The 17,301-nt window shown below is 44.5% G+C and overlaps 1 protein-coding gene across 4 annotated transcripts in view; it reads right to left on the bottom strand.

The window, feature by feature from the left end:
- Positions 1-14,203, bottom strand: part of MACROD2 (mono-ADP ribosylhydrolase 2) — a 1,283,788-nt gene extending 1,269,585 nt beyond the window's left edge. For all 4 annotated transcript variants that reach the window (XM_034764159.1, XM_034764162.1, XM_034764161.1 and 1 more), the window contains exon 1: positions 14,077-14,203. In XM_034764159.1, coding sequence (XP_034620050.1) covers positions 14,077-14,122 — 46 coding nt within the window. In that variant the 5' untranslated portion in view covers positions 14,123-14,203. The remainder of the gene's footprint in view (positions 1-14,076) is intronic.
- Between the last annotated feature and the right edge of the window lie 3,098 nt (positions 14,204-17,301).

The following is a 17,301-nucleotide window of genomic DNA, read 5'->3' as shown; positions in this document are numbered from 1 at the left end:
CCCCCCCCAGCTCTCCTTGGAAGTCTATTCCAGAACTTCACTCCTCTGATGGTTAGAAACCTTTGACTATTACAAGCCTAAACCGGATGGTCAATTTATATTCATTTGTTCTTGTCCCAATATTGGTGCTTAACTTAACTAACTCTTCCCCTCTCTGGTATTTATCCCTTTGATGTATTTATACAGGCCAATCATATCTCCCCTCAGCCTTTGTTCGGTTAAGCTAAACAACCTAAGCTCCTCGATTCTCCTCTTGCAAAATAGATTTCCATTTGTCTCATCATCATAGTAGCCCTTCTCTGCAACTGTTCCATGTTTAAAAAAGCTGAATTCAAACTGGGAGACCAGAACTGCACAAAGTATTTCAAATAAGGTCTTACCAGTGCCTTGTATAATGCTTCCCTATCTCTACTGGAAAAATACCTCACCTCAGGCATCCTAGGATTATATTAGCCTTTTTCAGCTGCATGAGATTGGCAGCATTTTGAGATTGACCAGTACACCAAGATATTTCGCCTCTGCTGTTGCTTCCAACTGATACATCTGCAGCTTATAGCAAAAACACTTAGTTAGTCCCTAAGTGCATGACCTTACAGTATTAAATTTCATCCCTACTTCCATTAGTCCAGTTCTCAAGGCTGTCCAAATATTATATGATCTCCTGGTCCTCCTCTGTAATGGCAATACCAACCACTGTGTCATCCACAAATTTAATTAGCACACTTCCACTTGTTGTGCCAAGGTCATTAATGAAAATATTAAATAAGATCAGCCCCAAAGACCAACCCTTGAAGAACTCCACTAATAACTTCCATCCAGCCTGACAGTTTACCTTTCAGTGTGATCCACTATAGTCTCCCCTTTAACCAGTTCCTTGCCCGCCTTTCAAGTCTCTCATTAATCCATCTTCCCCCCTGTAACCAGTTTCCCATATGGAACTGTTATCAACTGCTTTGCTGAAGTCACTCAAGTAGATCAGAGCTACTGCATTTCTTTAGGCTAGAAAAAAATTGGTTATCTTCCCAAAGAAAGATCAGGCTGGTCTTGCATAATCTACCTTTTGTAAAACCATGTTGTATTTTATCCCAATCACCATTTATCTGTCTTTAATTACTCTTTCAATATTTGTCCTAAAAATCTTGAACAATTCAGGTCAAACTAACTAGTCTGTAGTTTCCTGGATCACCCCCCTTCTCATTTTCATAACTGTAGGTAGTATATTTGCAATTCTCCAATCATAGGATACTATCCCTGCATTTACATATTCATTATGTATCTCTGCTATTGGGCTTGCAATATCACCCTTTCATATTTTTGGATAAGATTATCTGGGCCCGCTGGTCTGGTCCTGTGACACTGTGGGGTTCAACCCAGACCAGTCCTGCAACCATTGGCTGTCCTGCAACTATGGGTGCCTTAAATGCTGTTCTGTTGTGGCTCACAGCCCTAACACCAACAGCCAGCATACAAGCATGCTCATCACACCCTAACTGTCACTGCCCAGTTACTTTTTGCTGGGAGACCCTCCCAATCCTGAATTTCCCCAACACCATCTGACATAGTTCTAGAACATATTTAGAAGCTCTTTGTGCATACCCTGTACATATATCACACATGAATATTAATCAATGAGGTGGTTTTCCAATGAACTATTACATAGCCAAAAGGTGGCATGTATCATGACAACAGTGTTAGGTGTAATGAGTCTGTCAGACCTAAAAAGAGTTGCTGATACAGAATAGTGAACCACCAATGGGCCTCCCTGTTGCAGGTCCCATTAAGAGGACCTGGAATGTAGTAATTTCTACTTCCATATCCTTGTTCCCAATGACCACTCTGACACTGCCCCCAACGTCCTCACTGCCTCAGTTTCTAAATAAGAATCGAGTATTTGTTTAGGTTTTGGGCCATATCTAGCTTATCTTTAAATCTCCACCCAGTCCTTGTTTTTGTATTTATATGGCTAAGGAACCTTTTCCTACTGGTTTTAATTTCTTTTGCACGGTGCTGCTGCTTGGCTTTTGGCAGTTTTCACTCCTCTCCCTATACTTCTTGACTGCCAAGAGACAGCTTTCCTTGCTGATCCATCCCTTCTAGGCTTTCTGCCTTCTCTTCATCTGTATGAGATGTTTGTTCATCGAATTTGGTCTTCAACCCTTGTCTACATGTACCCGCCCCCCCCTTGTTTGGGATGCAGGCTCCAGATACTTTAAGTCAAAGTTGCAGAAAATAATTACAGCCCTCCTAATTTGCAGATTTCTGAGTTTCGGTCCAGTAAACTTCCCTAATTCCCTTTAAAAGAATTATGTTTGAATTCAAGGACCCTAGTCGCAGACATATTTTTATTTAGAAATAGAAATTAATGGAGATATCCCATCTCCTAGAACTGGAAGGGACCTTGAAAGGTCATTGAGTCCAGCCCCCTGCCTTCACTAGAAGGACCAAGTACTGATTTTGCCCCAGATCCCCAAGTGGCCCCCTCAAGGATTGAACTCACAACCCTGGGTTTAGCAGGCCAATGCTCAAACCACTGAGCTATCCCTCCCCCCTTCCATTTAGTTTAAATGGAATTAGCTCATGATAGGGGAAGCAGTAAGTGGGACATATCTCGACTTCAGTAAAGCTTTTGATACTGTTTCACATAACCGTCTCAAACTAACTAGAGAAGTATGGCCTCGACCAAGGCAACTCCCTGCCAAAAAAAGTGATAGCCAATTACTGTACATACTCATAGGAGCACCCTCATGGTATTGCCACCCTTATGTCTGCAGTGTTGCTGGCAGCGGTGCTGCCTTCAGAGCTGGGTGGCTGCTGTACTCCCCTTCCTCCTCGCACCAGCAATATATTTTTTGTGATCTCCCGATCCCTGTATAATAGCCTTGTGACCCCCTTTTGGGTTGGGACCCCCAGTTTGAGAAACGCTGGTGAAGACCAACCTATTGTAAGGTGGGTGCACAACTGATTGGGAAACCATACTCAGAGTAGTTATCAACGGTTTGCAATTGAGCTGACAGGTCATATCAAGTGGGGTCCCACAAGGATCTGTATTGAGTCTGGTTCTATTCAATATCTTCATAAATGATTTCAATAATGGCATATAGAGTACACACAATTTGTGGACAATACCAAGCTGGGAGGGATTCTGAGTGCTTTGGTGGACAAGATTAGAATTCCAACTAATCTTGACAAACAGAAGAAATGGTGTGAAGTCAATAGGATGAAATTAGATTAGGACAAATGCAAAATACCCCTCTTAGGAAGGAATAATCAATTGCACAAATACTAAAGACGGCGGCCTGGAAAGGAATACTATAGAAAAGGATCTGGCAGTTATAGTGATCACAAACTACAACAATACTGTTGCATGAGTCAACATCATTCTGGGATGTGTTAGCACAAGTGCTATAAGCAAGACATGGGAAGTAATTCTCCCACTCTATTCAGTACTGATAAGTAAGGCTACATTTTAGTTATAGGTATTTTTAGTAAAAGTCACAGACAGGTCACGGGCAGTAAACAAAAATTTGCGGCCCGTGACTTGTCCATGACTTTTACTAAAAATTCCCGTGACTAAAACTTGGAGGGGAGGGGCTGCATAAGGGGCGCTGCGGGTGCTGGGGAAGGGCAGCAGCGTGTGGCCCAGGACCCTGGCGGGGAGGGGAGGGAGGGTTGGCGGGACCAACAAGCACCCTACCTGGCTCTGTGCCTCCCCTCCTCCCCCCAAGCAGCAGCAGACGACTTTGGGTTGTGGGAGGGGGCAAGGGATTGGGGCACGGGAGAGGGTGAGGCGGGCTCTGGGCAGTGATTACCTGGTTCCTAGCCAATGGGAGTTGCGAAGCCAGCACTCTGGGCAGAGGCAGCATGCAGAGCTGCCTGGCCATGCCTCCGCCTTGCAGCTAAGTGAGGGGGATGTCACTGCTTCTGGAGAGCCCTCCAGGTAAGTGCTGCCCACAGTCAGTCTCACCCCATCCCGTGCTCCAACTCCCTGCCCCCTCCCACAGCCAAACTCTGCTGGGGGATGGGGGTGGCGCGGTGGCCCAAGACTGCCCCAGCAGCAGCCGGTATGACTGGAGCACTGGCTGCCTGAGCTGCCCCTGAGCAAGGCGCACCAACCCCTGCAGAAGTCACAGAGGTCATGGAATCTGTGACTTCCATGACCTCCATGACAAACTCACAGCCTTACTGATTCACCTGAAGTACACGTCCAGTTCTGGGCAACACATTTGGGGAATGCTGTGGACAAACTGGAGAAAGTCCAGAGGAGAACAAAAACTGATTAAAGGTCTAGAAAACATGACCTATGAAGACAGATTGAAAAAAAACTGGGTTTGTTTAGTCTGAAGAGGAGAAGACTGAGGGGGGACATGATAACAGTCTTCAAAGTTAGTAAAAGATTGCTATAAAGAGGAGCTTTCCTTGTCATGTCCTCAGTGATTAAGTAGTAATGTGCTTAAATTGCAGCAAAGAAGATTTAGGTTAGACAATAGGAGAAGCTTCCTAACTTTAAGGATAGGTAAGCACTTGAACAAATTACCTACAGGGACTGTGAAATCTCAATCACTGAAGGTTTTTAAGAAAAAGTTAAAAAGACAGCTGTCAGGTCTAGATAATACTTAGTCCTGCCTCAGAGCAGGGGACTGGACTAGATCACCTACTGAGGTTCCTTCCAGACCTACATTTCTATGATCACTCAAACCAAGGCTGTCCACTATAACCACTTCTTCCATGAGGTCCTCGTTACTTACCAATACTGCATCTAAAAATTGCATTACCTCTTGTTGTTCAATGACTATTTGGTGAAGAAGTCTGTCCACTACCACATCTAGGAATATCTGACTTTCATCCTCCAATCTATATCTGGGAAACTGAAGTCTCCCATAAATATTATTTAATGAAATAATCACACAATTCCCAATAATATTAAAGAGGTCTCTGTCGGATCCTGAGGACCATTAGCAGACCTCAAACAACATCCCAGTGGAGCCTCTGTAAGCTTCCTCTCCCACAATGTGATTTTGACTCAGATTCTATTTCATCCATTCCATCACTTCTAAGCAGGGCTTTGGAGCAGAGCCCTGAGCTGGAGCACGGAGCAGCTCCGGAGCAGTGGAGCTGCAGGTTTTTGCCTGGAGCTAGAGCGGAGCCAGAGCACAGCTCCAAAGCCCTGCTTCTAAGTTCTTTGCAGTCTACCTCATCGTTAACGTACAATACTACTCCACCATCTTTCCCAAACAGCACATACCCTTCAATACCAGTACTCCAATCATGACTACTGTTCCACCAGGTTTCTGTTATCCCTATAATATCTGATTTAACTTCCTGCACCAGTAGTTCTAGTCCCTCCATTTTGTTACCCAGACTCCTGAATTGGTGTATGGACATCTTGGTTGTTTGTTTGTCTTCAGCCAGATTCCTTGCCCGATTAAGTACAGTCATTCTACAGCCAGCATCACCTGACTGTTCACCAATACCAGTGACACTCTTTCCTCTTGATGTCCATTCTCTCCTAGCCTCTGCTGTTCCTTTCTCCATTGTTGTATCTGCTCTTACTTGATTTTCCCTCCCACTCAATATTAAAGATTAAATGAACACCTCTAAACAGTCTCCTGTTTTCCTAGTTTAAAGCTCTTTTAATCAGTTGTGCCAACCTCCATCCCAGAAGTCTATTTCCCATGAGAACAGTCCTCTGTCCGAGAATGCCTCCCAGTGGTCAAACATTCCAAAGCCCTCCTTCTAGCACCACTGCCTGAGCCATCTGTTGATCACCATCATCTTGTCTCACCTTTGTTCTCTTCCATGTTTTAATCACAACAAGGAGAGTTTGTAATGTTTATAAGTTATTTGGTTGTTATTTACTGGCATAAGTGGACAATAAAACCATTTTAAAAATCAAAGCTTCTGCAATGCATGGCACAAAAAATTAAACTTAACAGCAGAATCAGGTTGGGGGAGGGGCAAAGGTGTTTGTTCAAACTCAAAAGCACACACAGCATAAAGACTACCATAACATCTCTTCCCATAAAAAACAACTTCAATGCTCAAAATCCAATCTCCGACCTTCTCAGGGATGACAGCTGCACATTTTCAGGCACCAGACTCAAAGTAAAAACAAAAGGCATCCCTGACAGTATTGCCCTGGTGGTTTATACTTCTCAGTGGATGCCTTGCTGGCCGCTCATGGTGTTGAGCAAATATCTCTATCTCGGCCTCCAACCCATAAAACTTTCTCCTTTACTCTCACCAATATTATGCAACAAACATGCAGCTATAATCATAGGCCAGTGTCATTTTGCAGCATCTAGCCTAGTCATAAGATAGTGCCAACTCACTTTCCAATTGCCAAATACACAATCCATTATTCTGCAACTACTAAGACAACAGTTGAACAGTTCCTTTTTTCTGTCCAAGTGCCCTGTAAATGGCTTCATTAGCTTGGGAAACAAAAAAAAAAAAAGGTCCGTCTCCCAAGGATGACCTGAGCAATTCCCACTCCATTAATGTCCATGGGGAGTCTGCCCCTAGGATCACTATTATTCATTAAGGTGAACAGGAGTGATTCTAAAAAAATCCTAGCATCATGGACCTTTTCAGACCAGCTTGAATTTATGTTTGTGACCTGCTCTGGTGGACAACCAGGACTTGGACTATCAGGGAGAAATTGTCCTCTCTTTGTTTAATCAACTGCAACATCTGGTGCAGGAAGCAAATGATGGGACCCATGTGCCTAATACTATTCTGGAATGCCATATGTGCAAAGCCGCCAATAATCTTCTAAGCATTACCAAGCTTTGTAACCCAGCACAATAATACCACCTGCATAGCACATAGCTGCATGAGAAAGGCCTCCCATCCCCAACAGCCAATCTTCCCAAGCCAAATTGGTTAGATACGGACCAGTAACAGTCAGGGGTGGCCAGCTGCCAGATGGCAATGGCAACTCATTTTCTTAACAAGCATGGGATTCCACATGGCTCCACAGCTCCAAATTCAGCACAGATTTAAAAAAACAGTTGCCTTCACCATCCTGAAATTCTGTCACCACTGCTGGTCATCCCAGGTCTGCAAACCACGACCACCACCAATTGATGCTTTCCCACCAATTGATGCTGGTTTCCCCCAGCCCAGAAACAACTCTGTATTACATTCCTGGAACACCTCATGTAGTACCAGTTGCTTGGTATCATCCTCCTCCTCTTTCTCTCTCTCTCTGCTGCTGCAGAAGCCAATGTTGTAGCCACATCAGCTGCTCAGTGATTGAAAGCCAAAGCCACCCAATGTTGAGAACTGAACCAAAGTGCAAGCAGCTTTGGTGTATTCATGATTGCCAGCTCTGGGGCACAGAACGTTCTTGAATCCATGATGGCCGACAGAATTCAACAAATGGTGCTAGCCCAGCCAGACAGAGAGTAATCACAGGACAAAGAATCATAGGATTTTCAGAGTTTGACTCCCAACTCCCAGAATTCTACTGGCTCGTACTACATATTCCACAATGCACCACGAAAAAAGTGCCAGAATGCACACAATTCAGCAATGAAGCAAAGGACCATGGGATAACCACTTGAAATGCCAAACAGCACACACAAATCCCGTCATTTACATAATCATGTGCATTGAAACAGGGCACAGTTAGCCCGTTTGCATACTATTACCGCAGATTACATATTGCGCACAACTAGTACAGATCAACTCAGCACAAACTAAAATGCCTGTGTAGATAAGCCCTAAGAAGATGTCCTTCAACTGGTATGTTGATACACTGAACTAGAAGTTTGACCTCCATGCTTTGGTTGCACACATCTTCCATTAGCTTCTTGACGGAAGTTTTAGGTGCAGAGGTCTGTATCCTACAACTGTCCAAAGTAACAGCCCATTACGTAAAATAGTTTGTAAAAAGCAAACAAGAACCAGAGAGAAAGAAAGGCTAGTTGTGATGGGTACACTCACTCCTGGGGACGCCCCTTTGTGGGAGATGTGGAAATCAGCTCGCATCTAGATTAGGACCCCCTTCTGTCTCTCTCAACCCACGGCCCCTCTCGCTCTCCAGGACTCCGGGTGCTTTCTCTATGACTCAGCCCTCCAGCTAGGTCACTATATTGTCCCCCCTTTCAGGGTATCAAACACTCACATAACCAGCTGTCCGTATGGCACATTCAACAGTCCTGCACCACTTCCCAGTGACTGGTAGATGTACCTGGGCCTACCCATTACTCTGGGTTCCATCCCAGGGACCCTATCCTCAGAAGGCAAGGACTACACAGTCTCAAATCTTGCTGCTCTTTCTCTGAGCTTCTGCCTACTTTACCTTCCACAAACTTTCTTCCCTGCAACTCCTCTGGGTAAACCCCTTTATCAGGGACAGGATCCCACGGCTTTTGCTCCCCCTTAGGTTTCCTCCCACCCCCATCTCTGAACCAAGAGAGTGACTGCAGACTCTGCCCCTGCAGCCTTTTTCTGTGGCAAACTTCCTGGCTTTACACCTTACCCAGCTTCTCCCGCAGCTGGGCTTCATCAGTAATCACCACCTCCACCAACATCAGATAAATCCTGACCACCACCTGGGATGTCAGGTTCCTGACATCACCCCCTCCTTAATTTGTCATTTTCCATCCCCACCTCATTTATTCTCTTTCCTATTTTATTAAACAAAAGACAAAAAGATAGTGGAATTGTCTTGTCTAAGCCAGGCTATTTGCAACCCTGCTGTAGTAAACCTGTGACCAGATAGGGAAGCTAAAAGTAATGCCTTAAAACAGCCTGCTGTTGGTAGCTGTTTTCCAAGTCTTGCAGTGACTGATAAACCCATGTGCTTTCCCTGTACTTCTCTAACAGCTAGGTCACAAGCAAGAGAGCATCAGAGACAAAAGCCACATTTCTGATTTTTGCTATTCTTCTTATGGGAATTTGTTTTGTTTGGTCTTAAATGAAACAGGATTGGATTTATAACAGCTCAAGACTACCTCAAAAATCAACACCCTCACCTTAAATAAAAAAAAAAATAAAAAAAAAAAAAGGACAATTCATACAATCTAAAGAGACCATCAAAACAGGGTTTTCCCTTATTTTGAAAAAAGGCTTTATACAGCTAAAGGAAGAGGGCAATTAGTAAAATGAAAGCATTACTTCTTTTAGTTTCAAATGCTTTAATTGTTTTCCTTCTTTTTCTGTGGATTTAACAAAAGACTGAGAATGTTTTTAGCAATGATTGTAACAGGAATAAGTCAGCAGTAACTTGACACAAAACCTCAGACTACACTTCACTGTTAAAATCTTTGTTACCCATTTAGTGTTGTATTAACATATTATCCCTTGAGATACCTGCTTATCACCACAAGATGCATTAGAAACACAGATTAGACCTTTCGTCCTCTCAGGATCCAGTGTTCTGTTGATCTCTATTAATATCAGGCCCACATCCATCCTAGGTTCCTATACTGGTATTCATAACATATTAACTGAGGATTCCAAAGGGCATGCATGACAACATGGGGGAGTGGGCCAGAAGTACCATCCCAGGTTCCAGAGTTTTTACAAACCTCAGTGGGTGTACTCCATCCAAATGAAATGGAAGGGCTGCAGCTGCTATTAGAACCCATATGCCAAAGTCATATGGGTGAGAGGAAAGGCAGACGAATAAATTTCAACCTCTATGTATTCTATTAGCATAATAAATCCCAGTTTTGTGTGGGAAGCCATTTCATCTATATAAAAATGTTATAATAAGATTGTTTAACCCTTTTTCTTCTTACAGCATTATATAAATTCTCCCTTCCATAAAAAGAAAGTGGGGCAATACTGCAGAGCACACCAGTACTCTTGTATTCAAGTCTAGCCTCTGGCAGTCATTTTCCATATAAGCATAATTTGGGTATAGTAACAAGTGAACTACGTAATACAAATTAAGTTTATCTAAAAGCATTTAGTTCATTTTCACATACAAGTATGTTTTACATTATCTGAAGCAGCCAAATGTTTTTCCTTCTTGAGATCGTAGTCCAATATCATATCTGCTGCTCTTAGTCGAGGCCCAGGACTAGACAGAAATGGGGAAGGAGTTACTCTCCATCTAAAAATTGTATTTTCAGATCATGTTTGAGACACAGTGATTCAGCAGGATGGAGAGGCTGCTGCTCAGATAAACACTGGTATCTTTCAGGAGATGTAAATTATACTTAGAAATTTCTAAAACTGAAGTCCAATAATCAAAGTTTGACTTCTCACTATAAAAAGGAGACTCCCTCTCATTTTAAACATTTTTACATTGCAATATTTTTTTAAACCATCTTAAACATTATGTATTTTTTCCAATCCTCCAGGTTATGTACCTTAATTGGACCTTTAGAAAAAAAATTGAGAGAGAATCAATGTCATGAGATTATTATTCAATAAAATTTCAATGAAATTCAATTGTTTAATCCTCGAGAGCACAGAATACAACAGACATTTCACATGTGCTACAGAAAGATGAACCTCAAACTGCAGAGATCAATTGGTACTATAGACACACTCAAAACTTCAGAGCTGCAGGACAGACAAGCAAACAGAGTTCTACTGTATTTTAGTGAAAAGGGTACAAGTCATTTTGTTGCCTTTAAGAAACAAAATTCTTCTATGTCTTTATTACTAGCAGGGCTTGACACTTACTTGTATGGAGCAGTGTAGTCCTAAACTATCAGTTTCTGTTAAAATAAGCTCTCAGAAAAGCCTCTAATACCCATAGCTGTAAATATCACCTTTCAAATGTGAATCAATGAAGTGTTATTTTCCTTAGTTTGCAGAGAGCCGGCTCTTGTGTTAACATGAAATTGTAAGATCCAGGTAAAGAGTGAAACAGAAAGAAAAAAGGTCAATTTCACACTGCTGCAGCTTGTGAATGCTCAGCAGCCACAGACAGACACTGCAGGCATTCACCTAGTAGGAAGACAACCACTGGAGGAAAAAAAAAAAAAAGAAAAAAAAAATCCAGAAGTTAGGCATCTACAATACAGACATTGCAGTACTGACATCTAGTAATCAAATGAGAGACAAGGTGGTTGAGGTAACATCTTTTATTGAACCAATTTCTGTTAATGAAGGAAACAAGCTTTCGAGCTCCACAGAGCTCTTCTTCAGGTATGTAAGCTCAAAAGCTTGTCTCTTTCAACAACAGAAATTAGTCCAATAAAAATATCAACTCACCTCACCCAGTCTCTCTCATATCCCAGGACCAACACAGCTACAAAAAGAAAGCGAGAGAGATTAATCAAGGCTGAAGGACATTTACTAGACATTAATGGACAGCCTCAATAGAAATGATGAAGTAGGAGCATCCCTCACCACCAAATCCAGGATATACACCCTTGATGAGAAGCTCCCCTGACAAATGTCAGAGGTAGAAAGGTGCTGAGATTCCTATTAGAATGCTGCTCATGCTTAGGGATCTTCTATCAACTTTGGTACAGTAATTGCCTGCAAATGTGAAGTCCCTATTTCTTCTCTCTGCTGGATGGGAGAAAGCATTCATAGTTTTAAGTTTTATAAACCTCTCCCCTCCCCACACGCCCCTAAGTAAACCAAGTGCATCCCTTTAACATTTCTGCAGGAAGTTAGTATTGCTTGATCATATATTAAAGATACTGAATATTCAGCAACAGAAGGGAGCTCAAAATTAAGAGTGCCCATCACAATTTGACTGTCATTTTATCCACTGCAAGTAGGAACGATAGCATCAGGCATGCAAGATTAAAATCTCAGCTCATGTAAGTAGTTTTTGCCCGTAGAGCCCATGCCACATAAATAACTTCTTGTACATTTAAGTGAAACATAAGAAGTTGGACTAGCCTCAGGCAGATGGATTATGTATTTGTTTTGCTCTTTTTCCCCCCTATGAAGTTGTGTTTAGACTTTGTCTTCTCTCTCAGGTAGTGGCAGTCTGTTATGGTCATGCAACATCTAGCACCACAAGGCCCTGGCTTCCATGTGCTACCTTACTGATAATAAATTATAGGAATCCTACAGTAGAAGAAACGGCAACAACAAAATATGAAAAAGAAAATAATACTTTACATGGTCTGTCATACTTGTTAGCTGCTTAAGAGTGTAGTTTTTCATTTTATGTGAACATTAAATAGAAGGTCAACATAAGTGTTTCCAGGGCTAAACAACTGAACTAATTTATATTAGTTGATATTGGTAACAGGATTTTGTACTGTTTCTATTATTGTGTGTATCTTTGGATTGTCTTCAAAACAGTCAATACAAAATTGCAAGATCAGTTTGACGGTAATTCTGTGTTTGTGGACAAGTTGCTCTTTATCCAATTAAGAAGAAGAAAAACGTTCCTATTAGATTGATGACAGAGTTTTCAAGGCAGGATACAGTTCTAAAAGTCAGTTCCCTTACTAAAAAGGGAAACATTTTTCACAGGAGGGGGCTCAGCTGTTTTCTACCATGAAGATTTCACTTAGCTGCCATTGCAAGGTTCGTGCCAAGAAGATCAATAAGTTTTATTTAAGCTACTATCCGTGTTCAATAGTTAAACACAACAATAAAAAGCCATGTAAGTTAAAGTGGAGTTATGTTTGGATTAAACACTTAATTTAGTAGCTTACAGAATTTATTTCTCACCTACCTGAAACATACCAACCTTTCATATGACTAACTTTATAGCAGTAGATTCAGTGTTAGTTCTGTCTTTTTACATGCATTGTATGGAATGTTTATTTTTTCTACAGAGTAGTTTATAAAGGAAATATTTCACCTGTATTTTTCCAATTTAACACCTTTTTCTCTTCTTCCATTTTAAATGGCCTCTCAATCAAAACTAGCATTTGATAAAAATAAGTTTGTGAGATTTAAAGTTATATTTGGTTTCAAAATGTTTCCTTCAGTTAGAGCCATTGAAGTGGTCAGTTTTCCGTTTCTATGTAGCCCTCTCTTTTCTCTCCAACCTCCCCCAGCTACTTTTAAAAAAATATGTATTGTGCTTTTAGACACTTGAACTTGTTTCAGACTTCTCTCTCTATTCTATGTCTGTTTTGTGATAACTAGCATTGCAGATGTATTTTCCTATCTAGATCTAGAAAATAAAAGGGAAAAGAGAGAAGGGGTAAGGATAGGGAGAAACACTCCACTTCATGTTTCTCCCCCCCCACCCATCCCCCCAGTAGCACACAGTTATCTCACAACATGTCATCCCTATGTAAAAAAAAACAACAACAACAAAACAAGTTTTGTTTTAAACACACACACAATACAAATATGGGTTCGTGCTGATTGGAATAGCCTCTTGGGAGAAAGATCAGGTTTGAATAAGGGTCTAGGAAGGGGGAGAATCCGCAGTCATGCAAAGGAAGAGAGAGGGACAGAGAACGCAAGGAAAAGGAGAAGTCACATACAAGGAAAGGGTGATTGTTTGAGAAAGATAGCAGAAATATACTAAAGAAAAGAAAGGAGGCTCGTGGCCAGACTGACACACACAGGGATGGCTGGAGAAGAGAAACACTGGGAGTAAAGACACATACCCCAGCGAAAGGTGCAGCACACAGAAAAGTGCGGGGGATGACCCATAAACAGGGGTGCTAGAACAATGTTTATAGTGGGGGTGCTGCTGCTGATAGAAACCATGGTACTACTTCAAGCCAGGGGGTGGGGAAGCATCTCCAAAACCCCTAGCTCCAGCACCACCGCCCACACATAGTGGAAGAGGAGAGAGAAATTTAAGGCATAAGAGCAACTGGGGAGCTCACACCTCAGAGCCACGGGGGTGGCTCAAAACCCAGGAGAACCATTCACAGAGTACAGCAAGGCAGGTTGAGACCCTGTCCCACTGAGACAGCAACAGGGGGACGAGTAAGGAGACAAAGGGGGAGGAGGAGACTCTGCCCCCCAGCAAGGATAGTGGGGCCAAGGGACCTACCAGTTGCCCCACTGGGCTGTGGGGGGAGGGTTACACTGCCCCTCAGGAGGACAGGGGGGGGGACTAGGAAAGTGGGGCAGGACAAGAGGTAGGGCGGATGGGGAGGGAAAGGGGCTCCCCACCCGGCGGGGAGATAGGGTGCCCTGCCCGGCTGAGACAGGGCTGCGGGGGGCTGGTACCTTTCTCCTCCTTCCAGAGCTTTTTCCGCTTGTTGCCGGGGTACATGGTGCTGTGGCTGGCGGCGGCTTTGAGCTGCACGTTCCCCAGGCTCACCGGAGATGGGGGGAAATCACTGACCCGGCGTCCCCCTGCACGGCTCGCTCCTGCCCTGCGGCTCACAGCGCCTGTCAACTGGGTCACGCCTCGCTCTAACCCGACACCCCCGCAGCGCCCGCCTCCCTCCCCGCAGCCCGTTGGCTCCGGCAGCCGCCGCTCATCGGCCCCCTCCCCGCCGAGCCGCTTACAGCACCCGGGCTCCAGCGCCGCGGCCGAGGGGAGGGGCCTTAAAGGGACAGGCCCGGGGGGCAGCGCCGGGCACACGAGTCGGCTCAGGCCATGGTGGGCTCCCTCGCCGCGGGGTGATTCCCTCCTCGCGGGCAAGGCGTGGGGGAGCCGGGCGGCTTTGGGGAGTCCCCGTCCACCCGGAGCGGGGCAGGGTGGGTCCCCTCTCTGTGCATGGGTGGAGGGAAACACTTGGGTGGCTCCCTCCATGGGGGAGCAGTGGGGAGGTGCCTCTTCTTTCCAGGGAAGGCCAAGGGAGATGCCCTCCCTTTACCCAAGCGCCCTCCTTTATGGGGGGGGGCTCCCTTGCTGCCCATAGTCCGGGGGCGCTTGACTGCGATGTGGGGGTGTCCCTAGAGTACAGTCATCCTCCCCAGCCCCCGGGGACAGGCTTCTTTGCACCGATGTTTTGTGACTAATCTCGCCCCAACTCGGCGGCATATCTCAGCCCTTTCTCCCCCCATACCGAGCCCACCCCGCTGCCGTCTGTGCTTAGGTGCGACACGTTGCTCCGGGGCGGGAGGAGATGCTGTGTAATATCCTTCTCTGGCCTGTTGCTGCGCCCGCAGGTGTGGCTGTGAGTCGGGAGGCTCCTGCCCCTCTTTCACTGAGTCGCGCTCACGTGCCACGGGCGGGAAGAGGCCACAGCAATTGACACACACACACACCCCCGAGCCCCATGGGAAGCGGCTCTGTGCAGAGCGCGAGCAGGCCGGGCTCTGGGAGGAGGGGGTCCCGCCCAAAACACACCGGGGTTACTGATTGCGTCCCACCCTCACCGGGCAAGGGGCGTCCCTGGCAGCACCGCCGCGCCCGGGTGCCCGCCTGCCCTGAGCCCTTTCGGTTAGAACCCGTGAACTGACATTTCACTTCCGGGTTGAAGGTCAGACGGAACGGAAGGCGGGGATTGGCCGCTAGTGAGGGAACGGTTGCTAAGTAACCGCATCAGGGCCGAGCCTGCGCTGGGGGCGGGCAGGCGGCCGTTTAGCCGGGGTGGGAGTGGATGAGCTCGGACCTTTGAGGTGGCCGCGGCCGGTAGTGCCTGCTGCCCTAGAGGTGGGGCCTGGCCCTGCCCTGGGTGTGTGGAAGAGGGGCCTAGGGGGGGAGCCCGTCCCTGGCCTGAAGCCGGGGGCAGGTGTCGGTTGCGGCCCCTGCCCCATGTGGGGTCCGTGGGGGAGAGTTAGAGCAGCAGGAGCTGCTCTGCGATGAAGGCTCTGAGTGTGGCGCTGCTGCTGCTGGCCCTCCTGGTCTCAGTGCACAGTAGGTATCTGACACTGCCCTACAGCGGCTTTCCCCTCCTTAGAGCCGGCGTGAGCAAGCGACGGGACGTGCGAAAACAAGTAGACCCTTCCAAAATGACTCATGGTTTTTGGTGCCTCACATCTGGGTGCCCAACTTAAGGCATAGGGTGACCAGATGTCCCCATAGGGACAGTCCCAATATTTGGGGGGTTTACTATATAGGCACCTATTATCCCCCAAGCCTGTCCTGATTTTTTACATTTGCTATCTGGTCACCCTATTAAGGCATCACTCCTGGGTTTGGTTTTTCCTGGGGCACCTACTGTTCAGCCCTTGTGAAAAATCAAGCCTGTTCTCTCCACCTGTTGGGCACCTACAATCACTTTTGAAAATTTCTAGCTCTGTGTTTGAAAATACACTTTGTGGTTGGTTAACTTTCAAGTTCTTGTGCATTGAACTATAGTTTCCTACCCTGTGTCATCATTACTGGTAATTAAAATTTGTGAGATTAGTAGTTTAAGATTAAGGGAGATATCCTATCTCCTAGAACTGGAAGGAACGTTGGGTCACTGAGTCCAGCCCCCTGCTGTCACTAGCAGGACCAAGTACTGATTTTGCCCCAGATCCTTCAGTGGCCCCTTTAAGGATTGAACTCACAATCCTGAGTTTAGCAGGCCAATGCTCAAACCACTGAGCTATCCCTCCCCCCAAGAGCATATCACCGTCATCACTTTAATAATAATGTGGTGCCTAACCATCCAAGAATGATGCCACCTTCAGAATTTGTCCCACCAAACCCTTTGCAGCCACTGCAAAACAATAGAATGACAGTTGTAAATATATATTATTATTATTTATTATGAAGGGACATTATAATCTTGCATTACCATGTTGCGCACAACCCAACCTAATCCTCTGTTATAGCTGCTTCCCTTTGTGACATTTGACTTCAGAAATCAATATGACAGTGGGGGAAAAAAAAGACGTATAACTATTACCCTCTTTGCACTGCATTTTGCAGGTCACAAATTAGCTTGAGCAATGTCAAATTAAAATTTTATGATCACTCAATTGAGATTTTGGTTTTTGGGACAAGAATAGTTATTTCATTTTTTAAAATAAAATCCTTGCTCTTAGTGTCTGGGCACTTGGGACCCAACTTTTAGATTTTAAAATAGATTTTTATCTAAAACAGAGAATTTAATTTAATTTAAAACACACACTGGACTATAAACTTAACTGTACACACACACACACACACATAGACATTCCCCTGCACCATTTGCAACCCAACATTGCAGCATGTATTAGTTCATGAGACAAAATATCAGTAGAAAGTGTGTAAAGAAGTGAAACTTTCTACCTGACTTTGAAAGCTGAGAGAAATGAAAAAACAAAACAACAACCAGCAAGCAGACTATATAATATTGTAGTAGTTTAAAAAAATATTTTAGTCAGTCAATCTGTTGTGTTGTTATTGTAATAGGGAAATTTGTTATTTTAAAATACTGATTTTAACCCCTACCTCTGAAATAATTTTGAAAAATGTAATTTAGCCATAATAAATAGGCTGTACATAAACTGTGTTTACTCTTTCCATTTCCTAGTGCAGTAGATGAAGTGAAACATAAAGTTTGTATCAGAGGGGTAGCCGTGTTAGTC

This window comes from Trachemys scripta, chromosome 3 (assembly GCF_013100865.1).
Source record: "Trachemys scripta elegans isolate TJP31775 chromosome 3, CAS_Tse_1.0, whole genome shotgun sequence".
Classification (NCBI taxonomy): domain Eukaryota; kingdom Metazoa; phylum Chordata; order Testudines; family Emydidae; genus Trachemys; species Trachemys scripta.
This window is presented reverse-complemented; position numbering and strand designations above follow the sequence as displayed.